This window comes from Mirounga angustirostris, unplaced genomic scaffold, assembly GCF_029215605.1.
Source record: "Mirounga angustirostris isolate CCGP_5_RB_7025 unplaced genomic scaffold, mMirAng1.0.hap1 SCAF_10, whole genome shotgun sequence".
Taxonomy (NCBI): Eukaryota; Metazoa; Chordata; class Mammalia; order Carnivora; family Phocidae; genus Mirounga; species Mirounga angustirostris.
Window position 1 is genome coordinate 39,978,849 of NW_026991718.1, and position 13,402 is coordinate 39,992,250.

General features: G+C 41.3%; 1 protein-coding gene across 1 annotated transcript in view; it reads right to left on the minus strand.

Moving 5' to 3' along the window:
• Nucleotides 1–13,402, minus strand: part of DNAH6 (dynein axonemal heavy chain 6) — a 244,028-nt gene that overhangs the window by 127,700 nt on the left and 102,926 nt on the right. The window contains exons 24-31 of the mRNA XM_045884660.3: nt 11,539–11,635; nt 8,865–9,084; nt 7,260–7,424; nt 7,064–7,177; nt 5,963–6,088; nt 5,724–5,879; nt 5,072–5,233; nt 921–1,058 (exon numbers count right to left, since the gene is read on the minus strand). Coding sequence (XP_045740616.1) covers nt 921–1,058; nt 5,072–5,233; nt 5,724–5,879; nt 5,963–6,088; nt 7,064–7,177; nt 7,260–7,424; nt 8,865–9,084; nt 11,539–11,635 — 1,178 coding nt within the window. The remainder of the gene's footprint in view (nt 1–920; nt 1,059–5,071; nt 5,234–5,723; nt 5,880–5,962; nt 6,089–7,063; nt 7,178–7,259; nt 7,425–8,864; nt 9,085–11,538; nt 11,636–13,402) is intronic.

Consider the following 13,402-nt stretch of genomic DNA (forward strand, 5'->3'; position numbering starts at 1 on the left):
CAGAAATATTTTTAAATTTCTTTGAATCCTTTTCATCTGTAACCTTGGGAAAATGCCTTCTACTTCATGTAGCTTTAGTGTGAAAATGAAATAAATGAAAAGTACAATGCCTTGTACAATTTAGTGACTCACTAAAGTCCAATTTCTGCTTTCTTTTTACTTGTTCTGTAATTTGCTTTTTTGCAGAGGTGATAATCAAAACATTTAACAACTCTTTATCAGGGCACCTTCCGGTGAGAATGGCCTCCATCCCTAGAGCTACAGCTAGGTCCAGAGCCCCCCTGCTACACCAGAATGAACCCTCATGGCTGGATCTAGCAAAGATCTGGTGCTTTTTAGGAAGATAGTGGTTGGGGACCCTCTAGGGACTCAGGGCAGCGAGTATTTAAATATTAAACAACTGGCAAGCCTGTTTTGGTTTGTATTGGCTGAGAGCCTTGAGTTCTGCAGGGTTCCTCTCTCATTTTTCTGCCAGCACTAGGCTGAGCCTGGGGGCCACGATGAAGGCAGTGGAGTCCAGAAGAGGTACAGGGGAGAAACGTAACAGAGAAGTAAATGTCAAAGGCAAGAACAAGAAGAGGAAAATAGGAGGTGGAGGGGACAGGGACAGGCTGTGGGTGGACGCGTGTGCGCATGCGTGTGTGCGTGCATGGGTGTTGGGGTGGGAAGAACAGAGCTCCTGGAAAGCAGGGACTGAGTCTCACCATCTGCGTATCCCCAGGTCCCCACACAGCGTGTGACATATAGTTGTTTCTGTGTTGCCTGGATGAGGAATTAATTCACTCAACTACGTCTTATTGCTGTAGTACTCACCAATTACACCGGAAATATGGGTAGACATGCTAAAGTTAGCATCGTTCTTCCTAAAGTGCAACAGACTTCAGAAATGCTACCTCCATGGACAATTGCCCACACCTTACCTTTGCGGCTTTGGCATTCCTAATGGTAATGAGTTGCTGTGCTATGACCGACAAAACTTCTATGTCAATTCGATTAAATTCATCAAAGCAGCACCAAGCCCCTGACTGTGCCAGACCGCTGAAGAAGCGCCCCATCATCTGAAATCAAAATAATGCCATTCGACTTTGTGCTTTATGTTTACGTTATGTTTATGCTTAGTTTTATGTGAATACTGGGCTGTGTTAGAAGTTAGTGCCTTTATATAAGAGGTCCAGAGTTTCTTCCTCTGTAGGTCTGCTGTGGGGCCTGATAATTTGCATTTCTCACAAGTTGCCAGGTGACGATAATGCTGGTGGTCCAGAGTTAACACTTTGAGAACCACTGCTCTAGAACTTGGCTTTTCAAAGTGCACCAGTGAGAGTTGACATCACCCAGGGGATTTGAGAAATACAAAATTTCAGGCCTTCCCCTAGATCTCCAGAATCAGGATATGCACTATAATGAGATCTTCAGGTGATTCACAAGCAAAGTAAAGGTGACAAAACACTGCTTTAGAAGAAGAAAGCTGAAAAGAAATTGAAACCCATTAATCCTGATGCTTAGAATGTGTTCCTTTATTGTTTTTTTTTTAAGTTTTTATTTAAATGCCAATTAGTTAACAGTGTGATATTAGTTTCAGGTGTACAATTTAGCAATTCAACAATCCCATCCATCACCCTGTGCTCATCACAAGTGCCCTCCTTCATCCCCATCACCTATTTCACCCATCACCCCACCCATCTCCCCTCTGGTAACCATGAGTTTGTTCTCTACAGTTAAGAGTCTGTTTCTTGGTTTGCCTCTCTCTCTTTTTTTTTTTTTCCCCTTTGCTCATTTGTTTTGTTTCTTAAATCCCACATATGAGTGAAATCATATGGTATTTGTCTTGGAATGTGTTCCTTTGAATGGCAGTGTTCATGACGTATGTATTGATCCTTCTCTATGAGCCTGATCATTCCATTAAATTCCATTATGAGTCATCCTTGATATTGTAAGTGCTATATAATGGGCCTACATTTTTTTTTTTAAGATTTTATTTATTTATTTGAGAGAGAGAGAATGAGAGACAGAGAGCATGAGAAGGAGGAAGGTCAGAGGGAGAAGCAGACTCCCCGCTGAGCAGGAAGCCCGATGCAGGACTCGATCCCGAGACTCCAGGATCATGACCTGAGCCGAAGACAGTCGCTTAACCAACTGAGCCACCCAGGCGCCCAATGGGCCTACATTTTTAAATTCAACCCCCAGACAAAGCAAAGAAGGCATAATTATAGTTCTAGAATAGTGCAACTTCATAAACCTTGACATGGTAAGACAAAATTATATAAACTAATGAAAATCAGAAAGTGAAGTTGGAACAGAAAGTTGGAGGGTTATATCTAATAAAATCTTGATTTTATAAGTTGGCAGATAATGTTCAAAACTGATATATACAAATACCATAATAGACACAAATTTTTTTTTTAAATATTTTATTTATTTATTTGAGAGAGAGAATGAGAGAGCACATGAGAGGGGGGAGGGTCAGAGGGAGAAGCGGGCTCCCCGCCGAGCCGGGAGCCCGATGCGGGACTCGATCCCGGGACTCCAGGATCATGACCTGAGCCGAAGGCAGTCGCTTAACCAACTGAGCCACCCAGGCGCCCTAGACACAAATTTTTATAGATAATAGCAATCACCAGAAGAAGTAAAAACAAACAAATACAATCAGAAACTTGGTCTCTGGAGAATAGAACTGGGTGATGTGAATAGAGAGAAAATCTGTTATTTTTAACTTTGGATCTTTCTATACAGTTTGAATTTTTTCACATGTATATATTTCTTTAATTTAATTATTTTTTAAAGATGTATTTATTTATTTTAGAGAGAGAGAGAGCACGAGCAGGAGGAGCAGAGGCAGAGGGAGAAAGTATCCCAAGCAGACTTCATGCTAAGCGCAGAGCCTGATGTGGGGCTCAATCTCACAACCCTGAGATCATAACCTGAGATCATGACCTGAGCTGAAACCATGAGTCTGACGCTTAATTGACTGTATCACCCAGGCGCCCCGATATTTCTTTAATTTTAAAAGGTTAGTGTAATAAATCCTTATGGAACAAGGTAGAGTATAAATAAGAATAAATAAATATTTAAATTTCTTATCATTGAATATAATTGGCACTTCAGGGATCATCAAACTACAGACCACAGCTATATCTGGCCCGACACCTGTTTTGTGAATGGAATTTTAATGGAACACAGCTATGCTCGTTCATGATATATTACATTTACATATGGTACGTGGCTGCTTTCATGCCACAACAGCAGAAAGAATGACAAGTTGCAAGCCTAAAATATTTACCACTTGGGCTTTTCCAGAAAGCTTGCTGACTCCTGCTCTAGAGTCTAAGATAACTGAATCATATGTATGCATCCTGTGGCTTGAAGTGTCACACAGGACACACTTGTACCTTTGGGAGTGCACAGTTCCCGGGAATGATTGAGCCTAAGCGATGACTACCTAATCATTAAAAGATGGATTCAGGTGTATAAATTCAAATTTTGAGTTGAGAAGATTGAAAACAACCAAAATTATTATGGCCAAGATAAAAAAAATCATCACTATCATAAAACTTGATGTATCTCTGCTGAGATAATGAGGTCACTTCATAGCAGTGGGAGCAGATCCCCATAAAGGTGGGATGTTAGGGAGTATGAATTCTCCCCTGGATTGCTGACAGCAGTTTCCCAGACTCTTTCTTGTGTGTACCAGAGGCCACCTCTGCACCTGTGCTGAAGGGAGAGAAGTCACCTTTCCTGATTCACCCTTGCTGAGATTTTCTAGTCTCTCGTTCCTCTCTTTTTTTAAATTTTTTAAATTTTTTTTAAAGATTTTATTTATTTATTCATGAGAGACAGAGAGAGAGAGAGAGAGAGAGAGAGAGAGAAGCAGGCTCCCAAGGAGCAGGGAGCCCGATGCGGGACTCGATCCCAGGACCCCGGGATCATGACCTGAGCCGAAGGCAGACGCTTAACCATCTGAGCCACCCAGGCGCCCTCTCGTTCTCTCTTGTTCTGCTCCTGTGAAACAACTTTCTGCCTGTGCTGCACTTCCACTATTTTTTTTTAAAGATTTTACTTATATATTTGACAGAGAGACACAGCGAGAGAGGGAACACAGGCAGGGGGATGGGGGAGGGAGAAGCAGGCTTCCCGCCGAGCAGGGAGCCTGACGTGGGGCTTGATCCCAGGGCCCCGGGATCATGACCTGAGCTGAAGGCAGATGATTAACGACTGAGCCGGCCAGGTGCCCCAACTATTTTTTGCTTATTAATAAAAAGACATTCCCAGCAACATCTTTTTTTCCCTAAATTTTAAAAAAAGGATCAGGGTTTTTAAAGAACATGTCCTATGAAACACTAATTTCTGAAGATGCTTCTGAAAAGTAAGTATGATTTACTCTGTAAAAATGAATGAATTACAGTTTACTTGGACAATTTAAATGATTTTATTCTAAATTCAGACATTATACAGGCATTCATGTAACTTTCAGAAAAATGAGACTATCAGCTCTGTGTGTTAGTGGCCAAAAGGCACCCCTGGTTAAATATATTCCAGATTTGCTGAATTAAATAAAGGTAAATAGATTTCCTAACTGTGGGACTTCAGAAAGTGTTTCATATGCTACTTTGTGCTATGAAAACCTGGAAGGGGAATAAGGTGTGACCAAAAACTTTGAGAACTACTGTACTGAAAAATCTTACCATGCATTCTCACCTCCTACATATTTCATTTTTAATACACAACTCTCTGAATTGCTCATCTCTTCCTGTAAGCTTATTCCTTGTTCTTAGATTTCCCTGCTATTATATCTTGTATCTCATCTCATTTTTTTCTATTTAGTGACATGAAAAGACTTTTAATTTTGCCACCATTTAGTAGATCCCTCAATGGCCTTGATTCTTATCTGGACCACTCAACCCACCTTGTGTTGACTCTTCTCCCTTGCTCTATTTATCCCACTTTGACCATCCCTTGTCTTATTAGTTTCCCCCTTGCTTGCCATCACCCTTTCTCTCCTTTTTTTGTCATGCCATGTTGCAAGTGAGAAAGCCCATAAAGCACTTAATGGTAGTGTTCAGATGCTGGCACGTACCTTGTAGTCCAAACCATCGGAGCAGTTGAAGACCACACATTGGATGGCAAGAGCTTTAGCTAGGTCTTTGGTTGTCTCTGTCTTCCCAGTACCTGCAGGACCAGCCGGCGCGCCTCCCAGGTCGAGCTGCAAAGCTCCCATGAGGCAAAGGTAGCAGCGATCCTGAAGAAATGCAGAAATTGTCATTATTGAAGGGAACTGACTCAAGTCATAAAAATTTATAAGTCTCTTCCTTTCTACAGGAGGAGGGTCATTATTTTCTATGAAAGGTTTTATAGCAATTGAGATATACTCAAAGATCCAGGCACATGAGTAATGATGCACATCTCTGCTTCACAAAGATGTATTCATGGCAAATCCTTTGAAGAGTTAAGGTTGGATGGAACTTTTCGAGACTATTTTTTAAAGATTTTAGTTATCCATTTTAGAGAGAGAGAGAGAGCACAAGTGGGGCAGGGGGCAGAGGGAGTGGGAGAAGCAGACTTCCCTACTGAGCAGGGAGCCCGACGTGGGGCTCGATGCCAGGACCCCGGGGGTCATGATCTGAGCTGAAGGCAGATGCTTAACCGACTGAGTCATCCAGGCGCCCCTTTTCAAGACTATTTTAAGAAAGCATTTGTATCACGATTAACCTAATTCATCACTAACTTACCGTGAGAGGAGTAATAACTAGTCTTGGGCATGCACCCAAATACTCGTAGCCATAAGTATACTGAGAGAGCGCCATCCTAGCCACACAATTATCCACATCTACATCCCAATAATAGCGCAGTTGTCTCTGCCAGTCAAAGGAATTGACTTCCTCTACCTGTATAAGTGGTAACAATGATACATATATTAGATGCACTAATTTCAGGAAGAAATATATGATTTTACTTAAATAAAAGTTACCTTGGCTTGAACAAGTTCAGTGACTATGTCTCTTGCATGTACATCAATAGTAATTAAGGCAGTTATGATGTTTCTCTGTAATTTTGGAAGACTTCCTCGAACTATCACTGCCAGGGCATTTAATCTCTACAAATCAAAAGAAAACTTGTCATAATGAATTTTCAAAAATCAGCTTACATATCTATATTTTTTACCATCTTTTTCTATTTTTTACTATTAAATTTGCAGCAGACATTTGCCAAAACTAATTAAAAAAATTTTTTTTTTAGATTTTATTTATTTATTTGAGAGAGAGAGACAGAGATAGTGAGAGAGAGCACAAGTGGGGAGGAGAGGGAGAAGCAGGCTCCCCACAGAGCAAGGAGCCTGATGCGGGACTTGATCCCAGGACCCGGAGATCATGACCTGAGCAGAAGGCAGCTGCTTAACTGAATGAGCCACCCAGGCGCCCCTGTGACCTGAAATTCTATGAAGTCCTCAAGAGATGGTGTTCTTGCATGTCAAGAAAGTTGTTTCTTCCCTTTTCTGTTTCAAAGGTAATTTAAAAAAAAATTGCAAACTTGCCTGGAAGTAGAATTAAATTTGTAGTTAAAGATTGGGCATAGCTGTAAAATGGCATTCCTGAACTATAGCTTAAAAGTTCTTGTAGAATGGTATTTGGATTCAGTTATTTATTGTGTTATTGCTGGCTGCCTGAGGATTCTCTAGAATGGTAGAAAAGCACATCTTAAGCCTAAGAGTAGAAATGGCACAAATCCTGGGGTTTTCCAGGATTTGAATAAGCTTCTGTGAGAGATATCCAAGACCTACTAAATACAAAGTCTCCTTAAATGTTGCAAACCATTATAATTCTGAGATTTTCCTCTTCAAATGGTCTTTTCCTCCTATTTTTATAAGCATTCTTATGCTTATAAATATCAAGGTAGTGTTCCTAAGAAAACCTGAACATAAATGGTTTTTGTAAGAACCCCAAAGCTTTGTAAGGCAGGTCAGAACATTAAAATTTCTGAAGTATGTGACTTGCATTAGCCAAATCAAAAAAATCTCCTGAGACCATCCTGCACAGCATTATATTCACTGTCACCCGGTTAAACATCTCACCTCAAAGTTTACTTTCTCAAAATCTTCCAGGGCCTCTATGTGGTTACCATCTTCTCTTTCCAGACACTCAGTCAAATCACGGCACCACATTATTTGAGAAATGGTCAGGATCACCTGCATGGAAACATGGTCCTTAAGTATGGGATGCATCTCACCAGCAATGGACTCAGAGGTGGACATTTAAGGAGTGTGTTACTTGAGAAGGGTGGCCAGCAGTCACCCAGTCTGTCCTTGGTTTCCCCTGATAGTCGGCGATGGCAGCTTTGCTCAGGCGACGCAGAGAAGTGAACATGGCTTCCTCCACTTTACCAAGCCATTCCTCCACGTTGCCCCGGGCTTTCAGGCCTTTTCCCAAGCTAACCTAGCGGACAATCAGAGCAATGATAACATGTTCAGTGTGGCACTTGCCAGCCACACATCCTCTGTACTTCTATAACAGAACCCTGACACACTGAAGCCTAACCACAAATACTAGAAACTTCTATTGATGTCCCACTCTACATCTCTCTTTACCTCCTTTTTTTTTTTTTTTTTTTTTAACTGCTTCCCTTTGGAGCCAAATCCCTGAAAAAAGGAGTATATGTGTCTACATGAATTCCTTCACTTTCTTTTCCTACTTACTGCCATTTGATTTTTGGCCCCAACTGTTCCTCTAAACTTGTTAAGGTCATTAAGGTTACCAATGTTCTTTCAGTTGTCAAGTCCAGTTGATACTTTTTAGTCCTACACATATTTATTTCTTGGACTTCCAGTGACCTGACTGCCCTGCTTGTCTGGGTCTCTTAGTTCTTCTACCTTCCCTTTAACTTTCATGTTTTCCCTGGATCCTAGCCGTGGTCCTCCCCTTTCTCTTCTTCTGCACTAGTGATGAGCAAATTCTTTTGCAAGAGGGTCAATTCAGGACAAGTAAAAAGTTTATAGGTTCCTGCCACTTCCGTGGATACATCTCCTGCTCTAACTGGACTGAAATCCTTGGCATTTCCCCGCACATTTCCTCTGTATGAAATGCTTTCCCTCTCATGTCTCTGCTCCATCTTCTTTGGCTGTGTGTGTGTGTGTGTGTGTGTGTGTGTGTGTGTGTGTGAGAGAGAGAGAGAGAGAGAGAGAAAGGGGGGAGAGGGGAGAGAGAGAGGGAGGGAGGGAGAGATTTCTCTCTGTGAAGTCCTGTGGTTCTCCACAATTTGCTAATGCATTCACTCCCTTGGTGTTTACTGTATGCCAGGCATTGTCCAGTGTCCTGGATACACCACAGCAAACAATGACAACTAACACTTTCATAGCACCCACTGGGTACAGTTCTAAGTAATTTACATAGAATTATTTGTAAATTATATATACACACACACACACATTTCAAATACTATTTGAAAATCCTCAGCATCTCATTAATCAGGCACTATTACTATTCTTCATTTTATAGATGAGGTTAAAGGATGGGATTTGAATCCAGGTGGCCGGGCAGGAGACTCAGCGCTCTTAACCAGCTCACTCGTCTGCCTCTTGTGGAGAGTTGAGTAAGGCTGGGCTCCAGTTATCTCCACTCTGTTCCCAAGAACAAAGCACACACCTCTGTTACTGCACTTACTGTGGTACTTTTCAATCATTTGTTTGACTGTATCTCCACTAGAGCTCTTTGCAGGCAAGAATTTCATCTTTGTTATCCTTGAAACTGCTGAGCCCACAGAGTACGATGCGGTAGCACTTGATGAATGCTTAGAGTGACAGACAGTAAATTTCTACCCTCAACCCTAGAAGGACAACAAAGCTTCCCTATAAAGAATCATGAACAAAAACACCTCACCCGTTCTCCTTCTGGTGATAGCATCGCTAAAATATCGTTAGTGTAAATCTTTTCTGGCTCTCCTTCCACACCAGGAATTTTTCCTTCAGTAGGAGGCATGAGAGCAAATTCAAGCTTTGAAATGGAGTCAAAGCATTTCCTTAAGTGTGGCTGCACAGCTTGGGGATTTCGTGTCTGGGCCAGAATCTCCAGAAGTTCATCATTTGACAAGAAGTAAAATCTGGATTAAAGAAAATACTTAAAATATAACTTCAAAGTGAAGGAAAGCCTTATGTAGACATGAAAGATAAATCCCTTAGCCATATCTCTTTCCCAATTACTGATTTCCTGAACTTCCAACCTACCGGCCCTGGGTTTCTGGGGAGACCACGTGTCTCTACAATTGTTATGGAGACTAGTGTGGATGCATCTCAGACATCCAGAATTAGTGCCTGATACATAAAAGATAGATATTTTTCAAAAAATTATAAAAAATGCTAGCTCTTGCTATGACATTGATTTGCTCTAGAGTGAAGATATATTATTTGTTTTCCCTAGAATCTAGCCTTAGTACTTTACACCCCCCTGCTTTCAATACCTAATGTGTTGGGTAGATGGATGGGCGGTTACAGGAGCTTTATTTGGTTCTGTGAATATCCACATGTGGCCCATGCCAATGTGATCCTGCATGGGATTTTCTTAGATCTTGCCCACCAGGGCCATTTAGAGCCATGAAGACACCATAGGTAAAGAACTGGAGAAGGGGCATACCTGGATGCTCAGGGATAAAGGCCTGGCCAGAGAAGACATTTCACTTCTGGAATGGAGGAGGCTACCTATGAGAGATCTCTTGGTTTTGGAGGGAATGAATGGTAAAGAGCCCATGGCAGGCCCCACGTGGAAGAGAGGGGGCCAGATATGCATCAGCCTAGTCAGGCTGCTCTGCTGCCTTGCCTCTCTTCCCCTTGCCCCAAACCTGGAGACCTCAGAAACCTCATAGGGAGAGAGGAGGGTTGATCACCACATAGCCTCATCATCACTAAAGCCTTTAGACCTGCAACAATCTTGGGCAGGGAAGGGGGAAGTTTTCACTTTGAAAGAAGTTCAGAGTTTGATTATTAAAGATCATTTATTGGGTTGAGGTGACAAGAGGTTTTTGTTTGTTTGTATTATTATTTGAGAATGACCAGAAAATTCATGAGGTCTGCTCAAGATTTGGTCTAGGGGCAGGGAAAAACCTGCCCCCCAGCAGGGAATGCAAAGGCAGTTATTAGTTAGAAATAAAGATGCTTTTGGTTGGACTCTATCAGTCCTGCTACTTTTACCATCCAGTAATAATTAATTTGTGCCCATGCCTCTTTTTCAGTTAACAAAACAGGGGGATAACTATAAAGATTGGACCATGAGCTCTGTGAGAGCAGGAATAGTACTGTATTCGTCTTGTGTCCCCAGGAACTAACTTGGTCTGCAGCTCACAGTATGTCTTCATGAAGGCCTGCAGGGTGAAATCAACACCACATAGAGCCTCCTGACATAACACAGTAGCAGAACTAGTTCATGCAGTTCTAAGCAAAAGAACAAATAAAAGCGGATGCTTTTCAGTGGTCAATATTATCACCGGTAAATTTGTTTCCAGTTTTCTTTAAGTATCAAAAGTAGTATATAGATCTTCTCTGGCTTTGGGAGACTCAACTTGGGAACCACTCAATTAAGAGTGAAACAGACAAAAGGCACATTCCAAACCTCAAACTCTTTCATCTTTATCCATGTTGCCTGAAGGATGTTTTAGTAAGATTTGTGTATATTCTTTAAAGCCTGAACACTTCTGTTAAAACTCAACCAAATCTGGATCTTGGATTTCTCTTGGACACACATACCCTCTTCTGGTCCCCAGCAACAACCCCTCTCAACCAAGTAACCCAATAAGCACCTACCCCTGGCTGCCACAGTGCTTGTCCAAGGACAGACCTTAATGGCCATTTCCTTAACAACTAACAGGAAAATACCAGGGAAGATGAAACATTTTGCCAATGTCCTCTGTGTTACAGTACAGTGTGCCCTAAGGAATGAAGTTGGGAACTTTGGCCACCATCAAATAGTTTATCCTGGTTTTAAAAAAAACTGTATTATAATGTTTATTTACATGACTATCCACCTGTTAACCATGAGCCCCATTAGGGCAGGAATCCAGCCTTTTCTTCTTTGTATCTTTAGCATTGAACATAACATTTGGTATGTTTTTGGAATAAAGAGATGAGTAAAAATTTCATTTGGAGTTTGTGAAATGATCTCTTGGACAACTTCTCCAGTGACACTCTTAGGTCACCGATTAGTGCAAAGAAACCTGCTCAGGCAACAGAGGGTCCTCTGACTTTTCGCATGCACCTCTATGGACGCATGCACAGGCAGGCACACACATGTGCACCCAACAGTGAAACAATGCTGAGACCTAGAACCCTCCAGCACCTCGGGTACCTACCCACTTAATCCTCCACCAAATATTGTACCTTTATCCTTGAGCCTTACACTCCCCAATCAAGATATCAGCTGGATTGATTCACCAATTATCGCATCTTTCTTGTTTCATTCTGGTTCCCTGATGTTTTGAGGTTACAGTTTGTTTTTAAGTATATTCTTTTAAATTAATGGATAGTCTTCACTACTAAAAATATTGTAGGTTGCTTTATAAACTTACCTTGGAAAGATAACTCTTTTTGATTCTAAATATGCCTCCAGACACTTTTGAATTTGGTCAAGTAATGCATTATTATTTTGAAAAGTCTCCAGAAGTCCTGTTTATTGGGGGGGGAGAGGTGTTGGTAAAATTGTGTTAAAATAAATAGAAAATACCATTTTAAGTGGAAGTAAAATATGATATTAACATTCTTTAAAGCTTTGGTTTTATTTGATAAAAAATGGTCGAAAAAATTTAAATTGCAGGAGGTGGGCTAACAATGTTAACTATTACTTTTAATAACATTATCTAATGGTAATTTTAATATTTACCACAGACAAACAAGTATTCAATCTGAAACAATTTTTAGCTGGCACCCCCAACTGCTGGGAGTGCATGAACCAAAGCCAAACCCAAGTACAGACCGTTGTGCATGCTAAGTACATTCTCACCTCTGGTCTTCACCTTTGTTCTTCTCTCTGCTTTTCATACCTCCCTCAGATTTGCATGTGTCTCACTTCCTCTTTCCTGCCGCTTTAAGCTCGAAAGCCACTCACTCTATCAAAAAAGCCCTCCACCACACACACACACACACACACACACACACACGACAGCCCCCAGCTGTTCTCTAGCCCCTTATGCTGCTGAATTTTCCTTCATAGCTTTATCATCACCAAATGACATTTATAGGTCCACACTTCTTTATCTGAAATCCCTAGGACCAGACGTATTTTGGAATCATATATATATTTTTAATTTCAAAAGTTATGTAACAAGTCTGTGGCAGCACTCTGATCACACACGTTAACATTATTGCAGCAAAAGGTTTGAATATGCATGTGGTAGGCAGAATAAACGGTGCTCAGAGATGTCCGTGTCCTATTCCCCAGAACCTGAGAATACGTTAGTGTATACGGAAAAAGGAAGTTGGGAGATGTGACCAATGATCATGGGATGGGGAGATTATCTTGGATCATCTAGTGGGCCCAATGTAATCGGAGGGGTCCTTCGAGGAGGGAGGCAGGAGGGTCAGAGGCAGAGAGGAGATGTTAGGACAGAAGCAGAGGCTGGAGTGATTCAACTGCTGGCTAGGAGTCAAAAAATGTGGGTGACCTTCAGAGCCCCAAAGCTTAAAAGTTTTTAATTCTATCACACCATATAGTTTTTCCTTTCTGTTTCTGTTTTTATGTAAGCGTCTTTGGGCAAAGGGCATAGCCCAGCAGGCTGCCTCTGCTTGACAGGGAAGCTGTCTAGAGCTATTCACCAGAAAAAGTCATATGTTGCAGAACAACACGCAAGCTTGCTGAGGCTTTGATAAAGTTCAATAACCATGTATGTGCCCACACCAATGCTTTGATTCCATCTCCTTAGAAACAGAACTTATTAAAACACATTTCAGTCTTGAGATTAGAATTATAATTTGTGGTAATATTTTTAAATGTTTTTAATGAATTAATGAAAAATAAGATGTGGAAATTTTTATGGTTATAAGTCTGTGAGAGCTTTAGCAGAATGGGTCAACTGAATGTGAATATATATCTTGTAGTCAAATTCTGATATGCAAGCCTCACTGAGACTCTGTGGCAGAATCCCCAAATTATAAAAGCAGCAAAAAGAATCAGATTCTTGGGGCGCCTGTGTGGCTCAGTCGTTAAGCGTCTGCCTTCGGCTCAGGTTGTGATCCCAGAGTCCTGGGATTGAGCCTGGCATCGGGCTCCCTGCTCAGTGGGGAGCCTGCTTCTCCCTCTCCCACTCCCCCTGCTTGTGTTCCCTCTCTCACTGTGTCTCTCTCTGTCAAATAAATAAATAAAATCTTTAAAAAAAAAAAAGAATCAGATTCTTGGGTGCCCAAACTATGAACTAAGCTGACAGGTAATAATAACAG